Source organism: Dunckerocampus dactyliophorus, chromosome 15 (genome assembly GCF_027744805.1).
Source record: "Dunckerocampus dactyliophorus isolate RoL2022-P2 chromosome 15, RoL_Ddac_1.1, whole genome shotgun sequence".
NCBI lineage: Eukaryota > Metazoa > Chordata > Actinopteri > Syngnathiformes > Syngnathidae > Dunckerocampus > Dunckerocampus dactyliophorus.
Genome location: NC_072833.1, coordinates 13,216,876 through 13,234,215, shown reverse-complemented (window position 1 = coordinate 13,234,215; position 17,340 = coordinate 13,216,876). Strand labels below are relative to the sequence as shown.

The window sequence follows — 17,340 nt, the reverse complement described above, 5'->3', positions numbered from 1 at the left end:
ACAAACGAGAACCGTTGTGCAGTTTGTAACTTTTTTACCGAAAACTGTGATGCACATTATGGGGTGCAATCCAACTTGGAATTCATTTTTTTAATGTAAGTAGTACCGGAAAAATCGTTAAACAAGCCTCAACTTCTTTATTTTGGACAGTGTGTCACGTGACTCGGTTTCTTTCACTACGGAATACCAGAAAAGACAAACAAAAGGGTTTGTCTACTTGTTAGCCTTTCCACCGGAAGTACTTATTCAAACACTATGCACATTTGGAGGTGAAATTAAACCTGCGACAAGAGATAGGAAGAATGTCCAAAAACAGGAAAATTACCTTGATTTTTGGAGGGTTTGTAACTGCCGTTGCTGCAGCGTTTTACCCTATATTCTTCTACCCGTTCACCCACAAAGACGAGTATAGTAAGTGCCTATATTTACCATGTTTTGACATGCATCTTTAGGTTGACGCAAGTGTTATGCCTGGATTTATCAAGGTTGTTAACATTTAATGCAAATGTCATCGCAATAGAGCTAAGAAAATACTGCATGTACTATATTAATGTCACAGTTAGTTCAACATCTATATTAAGGGCTAAATTCCCCTGTAGTAAATCTTACTGGTAGAATGCAAACGGGTAGTAACTGTACTTCTAATATTTTGGACTTATTTCTCAATAAGACCCCAATAATAAATACTCAATTAGCAACTCTTTGTTTGTATTCTCCTTGCGAAGGAATGGTTTAATATCATTTGAACTAACTTAATTGTGTGTTTTCAGGAGAAGTCCAGAAGGTGAATCGTGCTGGAATCAAACAGGATGATGTGCAGCCTGCAGGTAAGAGCTTCTTGTCAATTATTATTCATCTAAAATACATTTTCACTTGATAGGAGAATTGATGAGTCTTTATTTTGATTAGGTCTCAAGGTCTGGTCTGATCCATTTAAGTCGTCAGACAAATGATTCCTGATGATGACAACATGGACAGATGATACAGGTGGAGGAGGAGTGAGTGAATGAGTTGAAGAAAGTGTTGCGTTGGTTTGTTGTGCGCTAAAGTAATAAAAGCCTCAAGACTTCAACTTGTTGCATTTCTTCTCGCAATAGCAGACAAAAATCATATCGGTCAACATTATGTCAGAATTTGAGACAAAAGTACATTTTGTATGCAATTGGCTCAAGAGTACATTGTTTTTTAACCAAAAAATATAAGAACACCACCACCGGATATGTTATAAATAGTGGTTTAAAAAAACAGATTGTCCAAAAAAATTAGATATTTTTCATAATTACGAATTAAAGTACATACAAATTGTCAATTTTCGCTCTGCCCGAATTAAAAAAAAAAAAAAGGTCATTTATGGTTGTTATTCATGCACATGTGGCACGTACACACATAAAAATAGTCTCGGAGAGGCGATACACAATTTGCAGTCATGTTGTTATGATAGGTTAAACATTCAATGATAGCTAATGTTAGTAGCTAAACATTGCCAAATTGCTATCATTAGCTTGACAACAAACGTGCTTGCGTGTGTTACGTCTACGTACTCAAAGCAGGTAGAGGTGGAATATAGGAAACAAAGTCTGTTTGAATGTTGGCGCCCTCAAGGCAGCCGGAGGAACCCGCTGCATACAGTCCCTTAACGACAAAAATCATACCGGTCATCTTTACATGTCAGAATTTAAAACAAATGTCATACCTGAGCCAGAATCAAAGACAAACATCCATAGTCAAAAATCATATCTGTCATCTTTGTATGTTAGAATTTAAAGGCAAAAAAACACACTGGTCATCTTCATATGTCAGAATTTACGAGAAAAATCAAAGAATTTAAGGCACAAATTAGACATGTCGCCTTTATGTCATAATTCAAGACAGAAGTCATCCCAATGTATATATATCAGAATTTCGTCATAGTCGTAAATTCATTCATTGGCCACTTTTATCCACGGAGGGGCGCTGGTCATTGCTCACAGAGCAACAGGACAGTCTGCTATTCCAAGAGGAAAAAACTTTTAGGTTGTCCAGAAACCTCTACCGTATACTGAAATAAAATAGAACAGTTTTTTTCCTCTCTTCTAGTTGAAGTGAGAGTTAAAAATACAGATGAGAAGCAGAAGAGAGATTTTTCATCATTTAATTATGCTAAAAGCTAAAAAGACTTTCTTCAGTTGCCTTTTTCAGACTCCCAATGTGCTGCAAAAGCACAGAAATTCTTAAAGTGCTTATTTTTCTTCTTCCCTGTGCTTTTGTGGTTTCCTGACATTGACCAGCATCCCCGTGCAGGGTTTTGCTCCGTCAACATCTCCTCAGAGATGGATCAGAAAGAGAGTCGATGAAGGAAGAAGTCAAGCATGTGTGTGTGTTTTTTTTTTTAGGTTGCACTTCGGTCTTTCCATGTAGCGTGTACTCTGGGACTGTTGTTGGCGTGTGAGGCCAGGAACAAGGCCCATTGTTTATGAGAGCATGTTATTGTTGGGTCGTGCTCAGAAACGAGAAAACTCCAGAGCTTTGGGGGTGGGGGGAGTGAGGTGTTTGCTTTGGGGTAAGCGAAAAGCAAAAAATTCCTCTCATTCCCCGCTGGTGTTTTCCAGATTCCTCAAGCGACAGTGTGAGTGAAGTAAGCAAGGCGAGGGGAAATGGAAGCGAGCGTCCAGAGGAAGAGAAGCACATTCTTGAGGTGACACGTCACCTAGACACACTTTGATGACCTCTCTGCAAGCCTTCATTCACACACGCGCATTAAGCCAGCCATCACACTTTAGACTGGTGTATCAATTCGCGCACTTGCAGTACACTTAGCATTTTGAGTGCAAACATGCGTTCACACTGACAAACTGCAAAATGCAGTTTGCCGTCAGTACCCGTTGCACTCATCCACCATTTTCTATAACGCTTGCCCTCATTCGGGTCACGGGTGAGCTGGAGCCCATCCCAGCTCACTTCGTGCAAAAGGTGGGCTACACTCTGGACTGGTCGCCAGCCAGTCACACCTATGGACAATTTAGAGTCTCCAGTTAGCCTAACTTGCATTGTTTAGTCATGTAGGAGGAATCCGGCATATCTGCACGCACGGGGGGAAAATGCAAACTCTTCAAACCCTCAATCTCTCGACTGTCAGGCCAACATGCTAACCACTCATCCGCTGTGCACTCAAAACACACCAAATGATGAGTGTCCAGCGATGGACGCTTCCCACCCACAACAGTGGCTACGTAGCAGAAGAGGAGGGTTTCTGGCTAACTTGAGTGGTAGCAGTTCACAATTAAAGAAAAGAGAATAAGAAGCGGGTCAATATTGCAATCGTCATTTCAGGTAAGTGCACAACAACAGTAATCCACGTGGGACAGCACGACACTGTCAAAATGTGTACACTCAGAAACTAAGTACAGTCAAATCTGTCTTAGTGGCCACCTGTATAGTACGGCCACCTGCCTATAGCAGCCACTGAAAAATCCCCCGCAGCAAATTTACGTGTTATAGACCCTGTGTATAGCAGTCACCTGTCCAACGCGGCCAGCGGCCACCCATTTTGTATCCCTTGGTCAATATCTGACCGCATATAGCGGCCAAATTACCGACTCAAGTAGAAGCTTCATGCACGAAAAAGTTTTGTTTTTCAATCAATGAAGCCGTTGTGTGTAGACTTTAATTGCTGAGTCCTAGCTCAGTCACAATCATTCACAAGATCCACACAAACTGTTAGTTGTTCCACATAAAAAAGGCGTCTTCTTTTGAGCTTGCTATATCCTGGTCAAACATGTAACTTTAAAACATTACCGCAAAGTAGGCTGGGAACAGGACGTGCTCCCAGCGACGCTACAATACAATACAATACTAAACACGCTAGCATGCATGCTATCGTATGTTGAACTGAGTTCGGTTGTACTTAATTGAAGTATTTTAGAATGTACTCACGTTATTTTTGATCAGTCCTCATCCACAAATCCATCAAAGTCCTCATTTTCTGTATTCGACACAAAAAAAAGCCGTCTTCTTTGGCGCTCGCTACTACAGTATGTTAACTTGTCAGTGTTATTCAGCTCCGAACCGTAGTAAGGGCGACCTTACTCCAGCAAAGAAGGAAACTTCTCCTGTTGCTTCTGCCAACTTTATTTATTGAACGCGGCCACCAGAGAGCAGCTCAGAACACACACACATCCAGTCTTGTCTCTCCTTCCTGCTTGCCCACAAGCCAAAGGTGAAACAAGCCCCACTACATAGCTGTCCAGGCCATGCCTGTAACAAGTGACACCGTTTATTTCCTGGTGTGAGACAATGTGCACTGGTCAATACTGTAATGCCGCTTGTTGTGGGGAAGGAGAGACTCACGTCACCGATGCACTTTAATCGCTTTATTAACAGCGGAGAACACTGCAGGACTTTACATCCACGCCAACATCCACACACTTCCCAACTCTCTCGACACTCACAGCTAGCACTGAGCCTAGCTCTCCTGCTCGGGACGCCCACCGTCACTTCCCGGCACTTCCCGATGAACTAAAGCTGTAATGACACTATGCCGTATAAAAAGTAAAATATTAAAAACAAGTATAACAAAGGACATTACTAGTACAGCTTTGTTCTGTGGGTGGTGGATAATAACAAGCCTAGTAGTGCTGTACAACTTTTATCCGCAGTGCCACAGTGCCCTCTACTGATCAACATTCATTTTTTTCCCTTTTTTTTCTTTTTTTTCCCTCTACTGGTCAACATTCAAACTGGACATCAACCTGTCTATAGAGACCACCTGTCTATAGCGGCCACTTTTGCAGTCTCCCTCTAGTGGCCGCTATAGACAAGTGTGACTGTATACACATTGAAGTGTACTGATGGATGTATTTACGCTTAGTCCTTTGCGTGCATAAGTTTGTTCACGCTGAGAAGTACGGTAAAATGCAGTGCACTAAGAATCCATGGTATATGACATACAGTACAGGAAACATCTTTGAGTGGTTGTCGTGTGACTGTCCCAGGATATGGCTTTGCTCCAGCTCATCCACACATCAGTTGCAGGGTGATTCGATTCTTCTCATCATTTTGCACCCATGTGCCGCTACAATTGTTCGCCTACGAGCATGTTTTTCTAGTTTTTTAGAGTCTTTTGGGAGAAGACATTGATTTTTCTTTCCACATTAGACCTTGTGTTGTAGCACAGACTAGTTAAAAAAAACATTTTTCTTCTTAAAATGGCATCAAGTGCGGAAGGAGGACGTGAACAGAAAATGTGTAAATAATCCCAAAAATGTATCTTCTTTCAGGCTGTTTTTGGCTACTGACAAACATCCATCTTGTAATTTAGAATTAAGATCCTTATTGTTGCAATTTTTGCAATACTAAAACCTTGTAATTAACAACTCTTTCAAGTTCTGTGGCTTGCTGGAGGTCCCTGTCCACATGAAAATAGCTCAGTAGGTCATCACATCTATCTTCAGACAGTTCATCTTGCAGCAGGTAAATCAAAGCGTTCAAACGAATGACATCATTTGTGTTTGGTGTTCAGTGCTAGCTGACTACAGGTCCTTGTGGACATAACCGTTGTTAGTTCATTTTTACTTCATTATCTTTTAAGACAGGAGCATCCGAGCGTTTTTCCATCAACGGCTGTACACTGAAAAATCGAAGCATTTGGAGGCCATTTAGATTTTAAATCTAAAACCAACCGATATGAATATGGTAAGGAGTTACACACAGCGGAACACGTTTATGTCAACGCCCCTTGGACTGGCTGACGTGTGTCCACATAACCAAAACCGAAAATACAGTAATCCCTCATTTATCAAGGTTAATTGGTTCCAGACCCGACTTTAATACTGCAAGTTGTACGTTGCTGTTGTCATTTCACGCTGCACAGCAATAATGATAAAGCTAACAACAACGGACTGATTTTGCCCCCACTTTGGCTCTCAAATTTTATGTCAACAAAAGCAGTCGACCATGTATGACGACATCAACTTAAGAGAGGACTTTTTAGTAATAAGAGCAACACAGTGGACAGTTGACATAGGTGGGCTGCAAACATGAACAGGACCTATTTAAGCAGGTTCTACATTATATTTAATGAAAAAAAACAGCCTGCATGTCAGCTTTGTGTTACAGGTGACAAAGCATATTATCATTAGTGTTATTAGTATCAACATTTCAACTTTCTCATTACATTACCACTTTCTGCTCTTTTTTTGCTGTTGTTTTTTTTGTAGTTTTCTCGTGTTATTGTATTTTTAGAACGTGCCATGGGCCAATCAAAAATTTGCTGCCGGCCGCACATGGCCTCCAGACCATACTTTGGACACCCTTATTCTAAGACGTTAGATGCTCTGAGACAGTGGACGAGAGGTGAGTGGGGCCTTCTCAAATGTGGTGTCAAGATTGCCAGGATCCTGTCGCTGGGCCCGTGTCCACATTTTGGATCCGTGCAGGAAATGTTTAAGCAATTAGCTGAAGTTTAAAAGTTGGAAAGGAGTGATTATTTCCTCCATCTTTTATTCATTGCAGAGGAAAATCTTTGTTAAGGACAGACCTCATCTTTCCATTCTTCGAGACTGTTCCACCATTTGAAAACCACACTTTTGTCTTTGTTTTTCTTCATTAAGTGAGTCCTCAAACCAGCGTACACGCATTTGTACTGAAATGTTAAAGCCTAGCTATGAGTCTTGGCTGTCAGTTGCATACTTTAGCAGGTTTCATTATGAACTGCAATGCACTTAAAGCAGCAGGACGACTGCTGGCTCCGTCAAAAACATTCAGCCCCGAAAGCAATCACCGCGCTTTTCCAAACTTTGTGGAAAGGCTGTGAAAAATGTAAAGCAAAATATGATATTCTAGTTTGCGAGAAAACATCTGTGCTCTTGAGGCAGTGTTTAAAGAAGCTCACTTAGCATTTCATGCAAAAATGCTCAAATATGTGCACAGGGAAAATAAGTATTTGATCTCTTGTTGATTTTGTAAGTCTACCGTAAGTCGATTTGTAAGGTTTATTGTGACAGAAAGACAGAAACATCAAAACCTTAAATAAAGATTATGAATAATTTGTATTTGACTAAAGTATTTCATCCCCCACCAACCAGCGAACATTCTGACCCCCACAGAACGGTTATGTGTCCATGAAGCACACAAAGTAGTCCTGTCCTTTTACAAAAGCAGTCCTCATCTCATCTCATCTCGTTGTGTGGACAAAAGACATCTGTCACAGACACAGTCTTTTTCTGTAAACCCCTCTCACCACCATGGGCAAGACCAAAGAGCTATGAAAGCACCTCAGGGATGAGATTGTAGACCCGCATGAGACCTTCAGCAAAAGGATGGATCAGAAAAAAAACGCTATTGGCACAATAATTCGTCAATGGAAGAAATACGAGATAACAGTTAATTACCCTCGCTCTAGAGCTCCATGCAAGATTTCACCTGGTGGGGTGAGGATGATTGTGAGAAAGGTGAGGGACCAGCCCAGAATTACAAGGGAGAAGCTGATTAACAATGTCAAGAGAGTTGGGACCACAGTCACGAAGAAAAGCATTAGGAACACATTTTTGTGTAATGCATTGGCTGCTCAAGAAGACACATGTACAGGCTGTCTGAAGTTGAACAGTCAACACCTGAATGACTCAGACAAGGCTTGGGAGAATGGGATGTGGTCATGTGAGGCCAAAACTGAGCTGTTTAGAATCCACATGTTTGAAAGCAGAGAAATGAAAGAAACGTCTGGCCTCCGTTGAAGAGTTTCTCGACCAAGTACTAAGCAACGTTTCGTATTGGGATCAAATGCTCATTTCCCTCCATGAAACAACTTACTTTCCCCCGTTGTATAATGTCTTCAAATAGGACATACCATGCCCGTCCTGTTTTTAGTGCACCGATTCAATAAGTTCACACCGCAGCAGCTGTACGGAATTTTTCATTCATCACTCATGACTTGAACTTGCCACACTTATTTTTGTTTTAGTGAAAATCGTCTGCTGAGGCTTTTCATTTGCTTTGTGTGTCAACAGAATATATGACTTGGCTCAGAGAGGGAATTCTGGGAAAGTCATGGAATTTTGGAGGCCTTGACGGAACACAGGCTGTCTGTTCTTGGCTCGTTCTGCGCGGAGCAGGAAGAGGAGGGAGGAGGTGGGCTAGAGTGTGTTGTGGACCTTAAGGACACCCGAAGGGAGAGGACCCGGAACAATGACAGCTTTACGGCACAGTGGTCTCGATGATGTTCCAAAAGAACAAATAAAGTTTTGAGCATTAAGTATCCCAAACAAAACCTTATTGGCTTGTTAGTCAGCAGGATTACACCCAAGCATACACAAAACCTTGTGGTGCAATGAGGCAAAGAGCAACTCCAGTTTTTGCTTTGGATCTGGACAAGGTGCAGAAGCAGCAATGTTCACTTTGTGGTCTTCCCTGCTCGCCTAACTCATTCATTCCTTCTCTCCCGCTCCATTCAGAGGACAAACCACATGTTCCAGGGAGGAATCCTGGGATGGCAGCACCCCAAACCGAAGCTCCCCTGCCCAATCACCCCCATGATTGTGTCCTGCTTAACAGGAGGATGGCGCTAAGGAGGTTACATGATGTCATCTCAGGTCAGTGTAGGAAGTGCGACGATGTGTGTGGGAATCTCAGGGTCAGACCCTACCTTTGGGCTGAAGGAAAAAGATGCAGGATTTGGTTTGCGCTCAAGAACGTCAAGGTGTGCACGTGTGCCAGGGAACGTGGTGGGAATGTTGAAATGTTTCTTTAGCGGGCGGATGGCTGAATGAATCATTTGGACGCAAAGATGGCGGTCTGGCTTGGGGGCAAAAGGGGAAGACAAGGGAGAAGGAAAACCAAACGTGTACTTGTGGCTTCTGGACTTCCAAATGCACTTTAGTGCTAGTCTGACTGCCTTCCGCTACCTAGAGTGCTGCTTGGAACGCTCCCTCGCCGCAAGAAGACTTCCATTTCCACTCAGCTGAGCTCACTTCTGCTCAACTCAATCTTCTTCATTCCTCATTTAATGCGCTACAATGTCATCCAGCCCTCAGGAATGTGGAGGAAATGATGCATTGCAACGATGCATGATGCAACCAGAATACAGTCAGTATCTTGACAATTTTTGAGACAAACTCCTAATTTGGTCAGGCCCTGTTTTCTGCTCTGTTTTAAAGGCAGCTCGGTCTGGTGACAGGGGGCGGAGCAAAGAGGGAGATGGAAGCAATCGTCAATTTAAGCCACATTGACAATTTTGTCCCCGCAATGGTATGCAATTTTGTATGCCAGTGAGTGCACTTGTTGTAAACACGTGTGAAGTATGCGTAAACTGTGCGTTCGTGTCACTTGCGTGAACTAGTTGTGCACATTGCGCAACCTTTTCGCAAACAATGCAGGCGGTGCGTATCAAAGCGCGTCACTTGGCAGCGCGTAAAAGCGTGCCTCGTCCCAGCGTTTCCGAAGTCGTCGGCGAACAATACTGCTACAAGATGCCTCCCAAGAAGACAGCCAGAGGGAGAGCAAGGCCAGCAGTGCCTGGACTTGAAGAAGAGCCCAGGCAAGAAACCAAGACAGAAGAAGAGTCGGAAGGGATATTTCTCCCTCGTCCAACTCCACAATAGTACTGCAGCTGTGAGATAATATAGACGCCTTTTCTTTTCATCACTGAGAGCTTCTTCTCTGGAGTTCATCATTTTGTAGGTCCCTTGTGAACAGAGGAATTAATGAAGCTAGCTAGGGGTGATGCATGCTATAGCATGGCGTCACCAAATAATGTCACAAACTGGTGGCACCATACCCACGCGGGAGCAACGTGTGTCACCCGTACGTGTCATGTCATACACTAGATGTAAACAGCACTTGACTTGTAAATAAGTTGTGCGGTGGCGTGGCATTTTGTGCCATTTTTTTTGTGCGTGTGCACCATTTTCGGTGACGAATTGCGTGCCAAGAGCATAACTTGTGCATAAACAGAACGCAAACTGTGCGCAAACTAATCTTGACGCTTTGCAGGTGTACCATCAAAATGACAAGCGTTGCCACGGCGAATTGTTTTCACCTATTGTTTTCACCTATTTTTATTAGGGCTCTGGCCAAAGCCGCAAGTAAAACTCAGAGTGTCCATAAGAGCAGATTCTATGAAAGTTAAAAATAGATACAGAGCAACAAGGCAGTCCAGGAATACACCTGAGAAACAATAGAAAAAAGTAGAGACCAGAAACTGCCCGTTACAAAAGACTAAAAAAGACGTAACATAACATACAAAAACTAGTCAATACTTGGAATCTAATAGCAAACAAAAAGGGAACATGGAAGTAGTTATACCGAATAGAGAACTCAGGACAACATGGGGAATCCATGAGGAATAATGTGACATCTTCTCGGTGTGGACGCAGGGTTTATGAATGATTTTAATTGGCAATTTCGACCCCCTGCCGCCAGTCACCAGACCAAACTGCCTGCAAAACAGGTTAATAAAACTGGTTAATACAGGAATATTGTGTGCATGTAAACGTGGCGATTGAAGTCAGGTGTAAATGTGTTCTGTGTGCGACTCCCAACAATATTTGGATGCGAGGAGGCTGCAGACAGCAGAGGTGAGGTGGTCCTGGGGTGGCTGCGCAGCACTTTGGGGGCGGAGAAAAGCATCTGCCTAAGTAAACCCAATAGACCAACACTGAGGAATTCTGGATCGTGATGGTGTAACCGGAGCGTCTGTTTGGGAATAGCCCAAGGGATCTAGGCTCAGTTATCCAAAAGGCTCCATCTTTTTTGGATATGTCGTGCAGTGTGTGTGTGAGTGTGTGTGTGTGTGTGTGTGTGTGTGTGTGTGTGTGTGAGTGTGAGTGTGTGTGTATGTGTGTAACAGAGTGAAGGAGCAAGTCAGGAAAACAAGTCTGAGGAAACCTTATACCTCTCCGGCACCAACACAGACCAGCTTTCTTTCTTTCTTTCTTTCTTTCTTTCTTTCTTTCTTTCTTTCTTTCTTTCTTTCTGTCTTTCTGTCTTTCTTTCTTTCTCTCCGTGAGTCTACTTGTTTTTCTCCTCCCTCTGTATGTCTGCAGTGTTAAAGGACGACAGAACGCAGCAACAACAACGGAACAAAAGCGTTGGAAAGCGCCGGAAATAGTCATGACCTTGTTGTGAGTTCACGCCAAGGTATCCCTGTTGTTGTGATACGTGCTCTTATTTTATGCGAAAAGAATAACAACATCAGGAAGTATTCAGTCTCGGTGCATTGAAAGAAACAGTGAAAATAGTTCTTGAGAGCTTTATTTCAAGAACAAGAACAACTCGAGGCTCGTGGGCCACATCCGATCCGCAGTATCCCTTGTTGTGCCGGTTTCCACAATACTGGAGTATCATGTAAGGCACATTGATTTGGTGGTTGACTCTGGAGTTCTACCGCAGCGACGCTAACTAACACAGTTGCACCATAAGTGTAACAGTAATTGAATACAGCTGCAAAATAAGTGCCAGCACTTGGATGAAGAAGGTGAGAAAGACTGTTGAATTAAAGAAATTCGTCATAGCAAAGTACGAAGGTGTCATCTCTCTCCTCCCCTCTTCTTTCTCCGGTCCTCACCAACAACAGTCTTCAATCAAGAAACGTTAAATCATCATTAACATTTGCGTCTAGAACAGAGTAATTGCATTTACTTTGTTTCCTATGGGAAAAATAGTTTCATTTTTATACAATTTTGTTTTAGATGGATTTTTTGGAACAGATTAGTAACAAAAACCGAAGTGCCACTTTATTACTTCCTTATAATAATGGCTAAATGTATTTGTTCTTTATTAGCTGCATATGTGTACAGTACTGCAATTGCATTTACTGTATATATGCAACAATACGTAATCGTACAGTAGTTTTTTTTACATGATTTCTGTCGTCCAAGTGAGTCATCCATCGGTTTGTTGATAAAAAATGCATACAACTCAAATGCAGGGGCAATGGTGTGAAATAATGATAGGGAGAAAGACATACAAACATATTTATATGGTTTCATGGGTACAATAATACAGTGGAGAAAGTATTATTTAATATTAAATAATATTTAATATTATTTTTAATATCTCAAGTATTTGAGCCCCTGCTGATTTTGTGTACTCTCTTACAAACATATGAACATTTCAATTTTTTTTTTGGCCATTAATTGTAACGGAGATAATGTTAAAAAACTAACGTTCAATAAAGTTATAAATTAATTTGCATTTGAATAAAGGGAATATGTAAGTATCGGTATGCAAAACGTGGCTTCGTACTCGGTAGAGAAAGCCTTGTAGGCAAGCAAAGAGGTCAGATATTTCTTGTAGTTGGCCACCAGGGTTGCACAGGGTGTCTTCCATTTGTCTCCTATTTCTTCTTATCCATTTCTCCACTAAAGCCTGTTCCTCCCTCAATGACACCCCCCTCTTGTTTCCACTCTGGACTGCCCCACAGCTCCACACACGCACACCTTGCGCTCTCTTATTTTGCTCTCATTTATCAGCTTGACTTTGTGTCTCCAACCTATCAGTGTGCTCTTCCTCCCTTCTCTTCTCATCTGTGCTTCCTGTTCAGGACCTCTGCATCATCAGCGAGCATTGCCTGCTATAGAATATGTGTATGCACGTCTTATTGGCACCAGGCCCAGACCCACCCCCTGTGGTGAAACTCACTACTTTTCTTCTTAGCAGTCTGGAGCACTGCCCAGAATGACCCCCCCACCCCCCCAATCACACACACACGCACATGAACTCGCACAAACACAGATCCAGGCACGCAGATGTGAGCTCTTAACATGCACGCTAACAGATACTGTATGTCTCCCGTTTTCCCCAAAACAATTAGCCTCATTAAGCAGCATAGAGGAGCATTTCTGCAAGCCTTTTTGCAACTTACAAAAAAAGGCTGCAAAAGCCAAAAACACACAAACCCCAAAACCTACTACATGAGATAAATGCTGCAAGATGACGGAACAAAACGTAAGTTCGTTCCAGAGGGCCTAACTCTAACTAAAACGGATGCTAACCATAATAACCATATTTTTACCATAAGAAATCATGTAAATCCAATTAATCTGTTCCAGAAAACCACAAATTTTAACACAAAACATGTTTTTTTATAATTATAGTTTGACATGCAGCAAACAATTTGAAATTCATATAAATACATAGAAATGATGAATGAAAGGGATAAATGAACATTCAACCTTCAAGACATGATTCTTGATGTATCTGTCCCCAAAGACACGATGTGGCAACAAGATCAACCTGTTGTGACATGAGTTGTTTCTTGAATTCAATAGTGTTTCTCACCTCAATACTGTAACCCAAAATGGAGCCAAAGAAAGTTGCAAGTGCCAGCAATTGATAAAGAAGGTGAGAAACACTATTGAATAAAAAAAATAACAAAACAGGAAGATGGTGTCAGTGTGGTGTCTCGCTGCCACATCGTGTCTTTGTGAACAATCGTCTTCGTTGAAGGTACAAGTAACCTTAAATGTTCATTTATCCCTTTCATTCATCATTCATATGCATTTGGAATTGTCTTATGCATGTAACACTATAATTGTAAAACTATAAAAATGTGTTTGTGTTAACATTTTCGAGAGTCAACTGCTGATGACAATGATGGGTGACGTAACGTTCCGGTTGCCATTTTTGTCGCTAAGCTAATAGGATGCTAACAAGGAAGGATGTTACTGATAAACTACTGATAGACTCACACAGTGTTTTAATAGCACAACAAGACGTGCGCTATAATATATGCTAACCGGAGAATGCATGCAAACCGAGGCAACATTTTTGCACATATTTAACGTTAAACAAAAGACACGCTAACTGAGGTTCCACTGCACCAGGGGTGCCAGACCTGAGGGATATCCGTCTTTAGAGACTTAAGATGAAATATTGTATAGTATTATAGAGCAACCAATTTTTTTTTTCTTTTACAGCCAACTGTATCAAAAAGAAATAAAGAAAAATATACATTTTCATTTGTCAACTTCAGGTCATCCAGCTCAAGTCTTTAAAGAGGGATATCCTTCAAGTCTGGCACAAGTCTGGTTTTGTGATTGCAGCATTTTCCTGGCGTATCTATTTTATGGTGTTTAAGTGTTGTTAGTTTTGGATCATTTCTGTGCTTGGGGCTTTTGGACGTTACTGCGTGTTTCCCCCTGTCGACCACCATATACTGTACCAGTATATCTCATGTAAAATGAACTCATTTTATGTTGTTGACCAACCAAAAACAAGTTGTAGCTCGAAAACTTGCCCGTGGGCCACCCTTTGGACGGCTCTGTTTTATACAAAGGGCCACCACCTGCTTTTAAACACTCACAGGACGTAGCATTAGGTACACCTGCACGTTGGAATTGAATCCAATGCAAATGCTGCATCATTATCAAAGGTGTTAGTGAAAAATATTGTTTATTTGTATTGTTTATTTACATTTGTTTACTATTGGGGGTAAGCAAATATGCTTCCAGAGGAGCCCGTGAGCGGAGAGTCGTACTCCACACGTGCTTTGTGCTACAGGTCAATGACGCTCTGACACATGGATGCCAGCTCCTGTTGTGGTCCGATCCAATGAGCTCACCACTCTTGAAAAAAACCTCGGTGGTGACATCATCCAGGGAGCTGAGAGAAAGAGGAAGAAGAGCGGAAAGAAAAAGATGGTTCTCATTTAAAGGTAATAAGGTTGCTTAATAGGCAGGAGCCGCCGGGGAAGGAGAGGGCGAGGCCGGATGGAGGTCAGACGTTTGCACGTATAAATAGATATAAATATATTCTGGCTTTTGGCTGGTGTCACGTTGTCAATGTCAACCAATATTTTACTGTCATTGGAGCGGATTAGCTTCTGGATGTGCGGTCGCATGTTTTTTTTTTTTCCGTTCTCGACTTCCTTTTTGCGGGTGTACCAGCTGCTGCTAATGACGCTGCACCACATTCATCTTCTGACCTTTCAACTTTGACCAATGAGGACACGACTTTGCCACCCTTCTTCCCAGGACACACGGACACATTTGTGAGGAATCGACACTAAGGATTTATTCAACATGACATTGTTGCTGTGTCCCAAATAAAATACTCCACAGTACACTTAAATAAGTACACTGTGTACACTGTGTACTTAGTTCCTGGGTGTGTGAATTTTGACACTGTAGTGCTGTCCCAAATCCACAACTGTCGTTGCCCACTTACTCGAAATGACGGTAGCAATGTGTACCATCTTCTTTTTCTTTCGCTCTCCTTTTTAAAAATGAATTGCAACCAATCTTGTTAGTCACTCCCCTTCCACTGTGTAGCCAAGATGGCGACTATTTAAGATGGTAAGTATCCAGCACTGCGCACTCACCATTTTGACCATGGGTGTCCAAAAATGCGGCCCGGGGGCCATTTACGGCCCGCAGCTTGTGTTTTATTGGCCTGTGGTAAGTTGTAGAAATAAAATGAAACCAAAAAAACTCAGCAAAAATGGGAAAAATAGAGCAAAAAGGCAAATTGTACGCTACGTCTTTAAATATATATAAAGGTTTTTTGTAGCCATTTTACAAGATTATAAAATACATAAAAATGTCAAAGTGGACCCCTGCAGCTTTTGATTTTCAGTATGAGGCCCTCGGAGGAAAAAGTTTGGACACCTTTGATTTTGACTGTGTTGAGTGCAACATCCAGGTACTGACAGTGCACTGTATTTTGCCATACTCCCTGGTATGACCGCACTTATGCAGTCAAAATACAAATTTTATGCACAGAAGTGTGGCAATTAATACACAGCCTGTGTTTTCTGGAACGTATTTGTCAGAAAGAAGAGAAGATGTCGCTTGATTTGAATCCTGTTCGCGCTCACTTCATTAACCTTGGGAGTGTTAATGCCACCCTCTCCTTCCTGTCATGTCCAGAGATGGGAAGGTAGTGGGGGGGTCGGGGGGGGATCCTATTTGTTTGTTTTGTCCTCCAGACGTGTCCGAGAACAGATTAAGGGATTTAGCTAAGGGGGTTAGGGTGGGGGCAGGGAGGGGAGACTTGAACGCCTTGCACGCATGCTTGACAATCACACATTTAAAAAAATGCACACAGGAGGTCAGAAGCTCTGATCAGAAGAGTCTTCAGATAAAAGTGCTGCTGGCGGCTAGGGACGGATGAGCGGATAGACGGCGAGCGCAGGGCAGGAAATGGTGTGCCGTCGTTTGATCTTCTTTTGTTTTAGGGCTAATCCCCAAATTTAAGCAGCAGGAGAATTAGGGACCCTGCATCTCTTTCGCACGCAAACTGCTTCCTAAAGAGCAGCTGGGCCAGACGTCATGTGCCAGGCGGAGGGTTTCATCATGTTTAGAAAGGAAACCCAGAAGGATGTTCCATATGACTCCACCATGGACTGATTTTGCCTTTAATTTGTTGATCAACAACAACAAAATTATACAATTAAATCCTGATTCCCTTTTATTACATACAATTGTTTGCGCAAAATAAAGTCAATAGAACAAAATAATTCAACAAAAGCAAAAAATATATAGTTGGCTCTCAACATTCCAATCCTTTGGCTTTTTCCCCCCCAAAGCCTTCCCGTGTCCAAGAACTTTTATACTGTATACTGTATATATGCTAGGGGAAAGTATTTAAACAGGAGAGTGGCGGGAAAGAAGGGCAAAATACAGGAGTTTCCCGAGGAAAACGGGAGGGTTGTATTTCAACAATGTAACAATATGAACAACACAACAAAAATACACAGACGTTTGTGAAAATAAACATAGAAGAGAACTGAAAAATATCTATTTCATCACACGAATATTGATCCGATAAGGATACTAACCTTGGTACCGATACTATTGATATTTGGATCCATCTGGCCATCCCTAACCACGACAACCATGTTAATCTTGTTGGTAGCTCCAGTTCAGGCTTCCTGCAGCTTCATTAACATCAGTGTCAACTTGACACGCGAATGTCTGCATACAGTATGTCATATTGTTGGGGGCTGTGAAGGGGGGGGGGTGGTTATTGCAGTGTGTGCGTGTGTGTGTGCAAATTTCAAAGAAGCAAATGAACGCCAAGCTCAAATTCAAGCGCAGCTCGGTGAGGCCGGGCCCCAGGCCGACGCTGGTGTGACTCTTTTGTAATGTATATCAAGTTCACCATGGTCCTTTTCATCTGACAGCCCATTGTTTAGTGGGGTGGGAGGGGGGGCGGTGCAGGGGTAGGCGGCGGCAAGCCAGTGTTCCGCTCCCTTCTTAGCCCCGCCCACCCTACACGGGAACAGGTTGGCTGGCAATTGTTTTATGGAAATGTGCACAAGCCTGACCGGGTGTCTGCCAGGCGAAGACTGAAGGGAGGGGGGTACTCTGATTGTGTGTGCGTGTGTGTGTGTGTGTATATGTGGAGAGGTGGGGTGGGAGGGTGGGG

General features: G+C 42.4%; 1 protein-coding gene across 2 annotated transcripts; it reads left to right on the top strand.

The window, feature by feature from the left end:
- The first annotated feature begins 26 nt into the window (after nt 1-26).
- smim20 (small integral membrane protein 20) lies at nt 27-8,341 on the top strand. 2 transcript variants are annotated; one of them, XR_008566226.1, is made up of 5 exons: nt 27-411; nt 771-827; nt 910-987; nt 2,589-2,674; nt 7,983-8,341. XR_008566226.1 is itself a non-coding variant. In XM_054753172.1 (3 exons), exons 1-3 carry the CDS (start codon nt 303-305, stop codon nt 951-953), a joined length of 210 nt encoding a protein of 69 aa, XP_054609147.1. In that variant the 5' UTR covers nt 56-302; the 3' UTR covers nt 954-1,059. The 2 variants fall into 2 exon arrangements, 1 of the variants encoding a protein (XP_054609147.1); XM_054753172.1 differs by lacking the exons at nt 2,589-2,674; nt 7,983-8,341 and having other exon boundaries at nt 56-411; nt 910-1,059.
- The last annotated feature ends 8,999 nt before the right edge of the window (nt 8,342-17,340 follow it).

Excerpts from the sequence above, each read along its gene's own strand:
- smim20 (XM_054753172.1), top strand. The coding sequence starts at position 303 with ATGTCCAAAAACAGGAAAATTACCTTGATTTTTGGAGGGTTTGTAACT. Across the intron at positions 412-770 it reads CACCCACAAAGACGAGTATA|GAGAAGTCCAGAAGGTGAAT; the intron begins GTAAGTGCCTAT and ends GTGTGTTTTCAG. Across the intron at positions 828-909 it reads GGATGATGTGCAGCCTGCAG|GTCTCAAGGTCTGGTCTGAT; the intron begins GTAAGAGCTTCT and ends TATTTTGATTAG.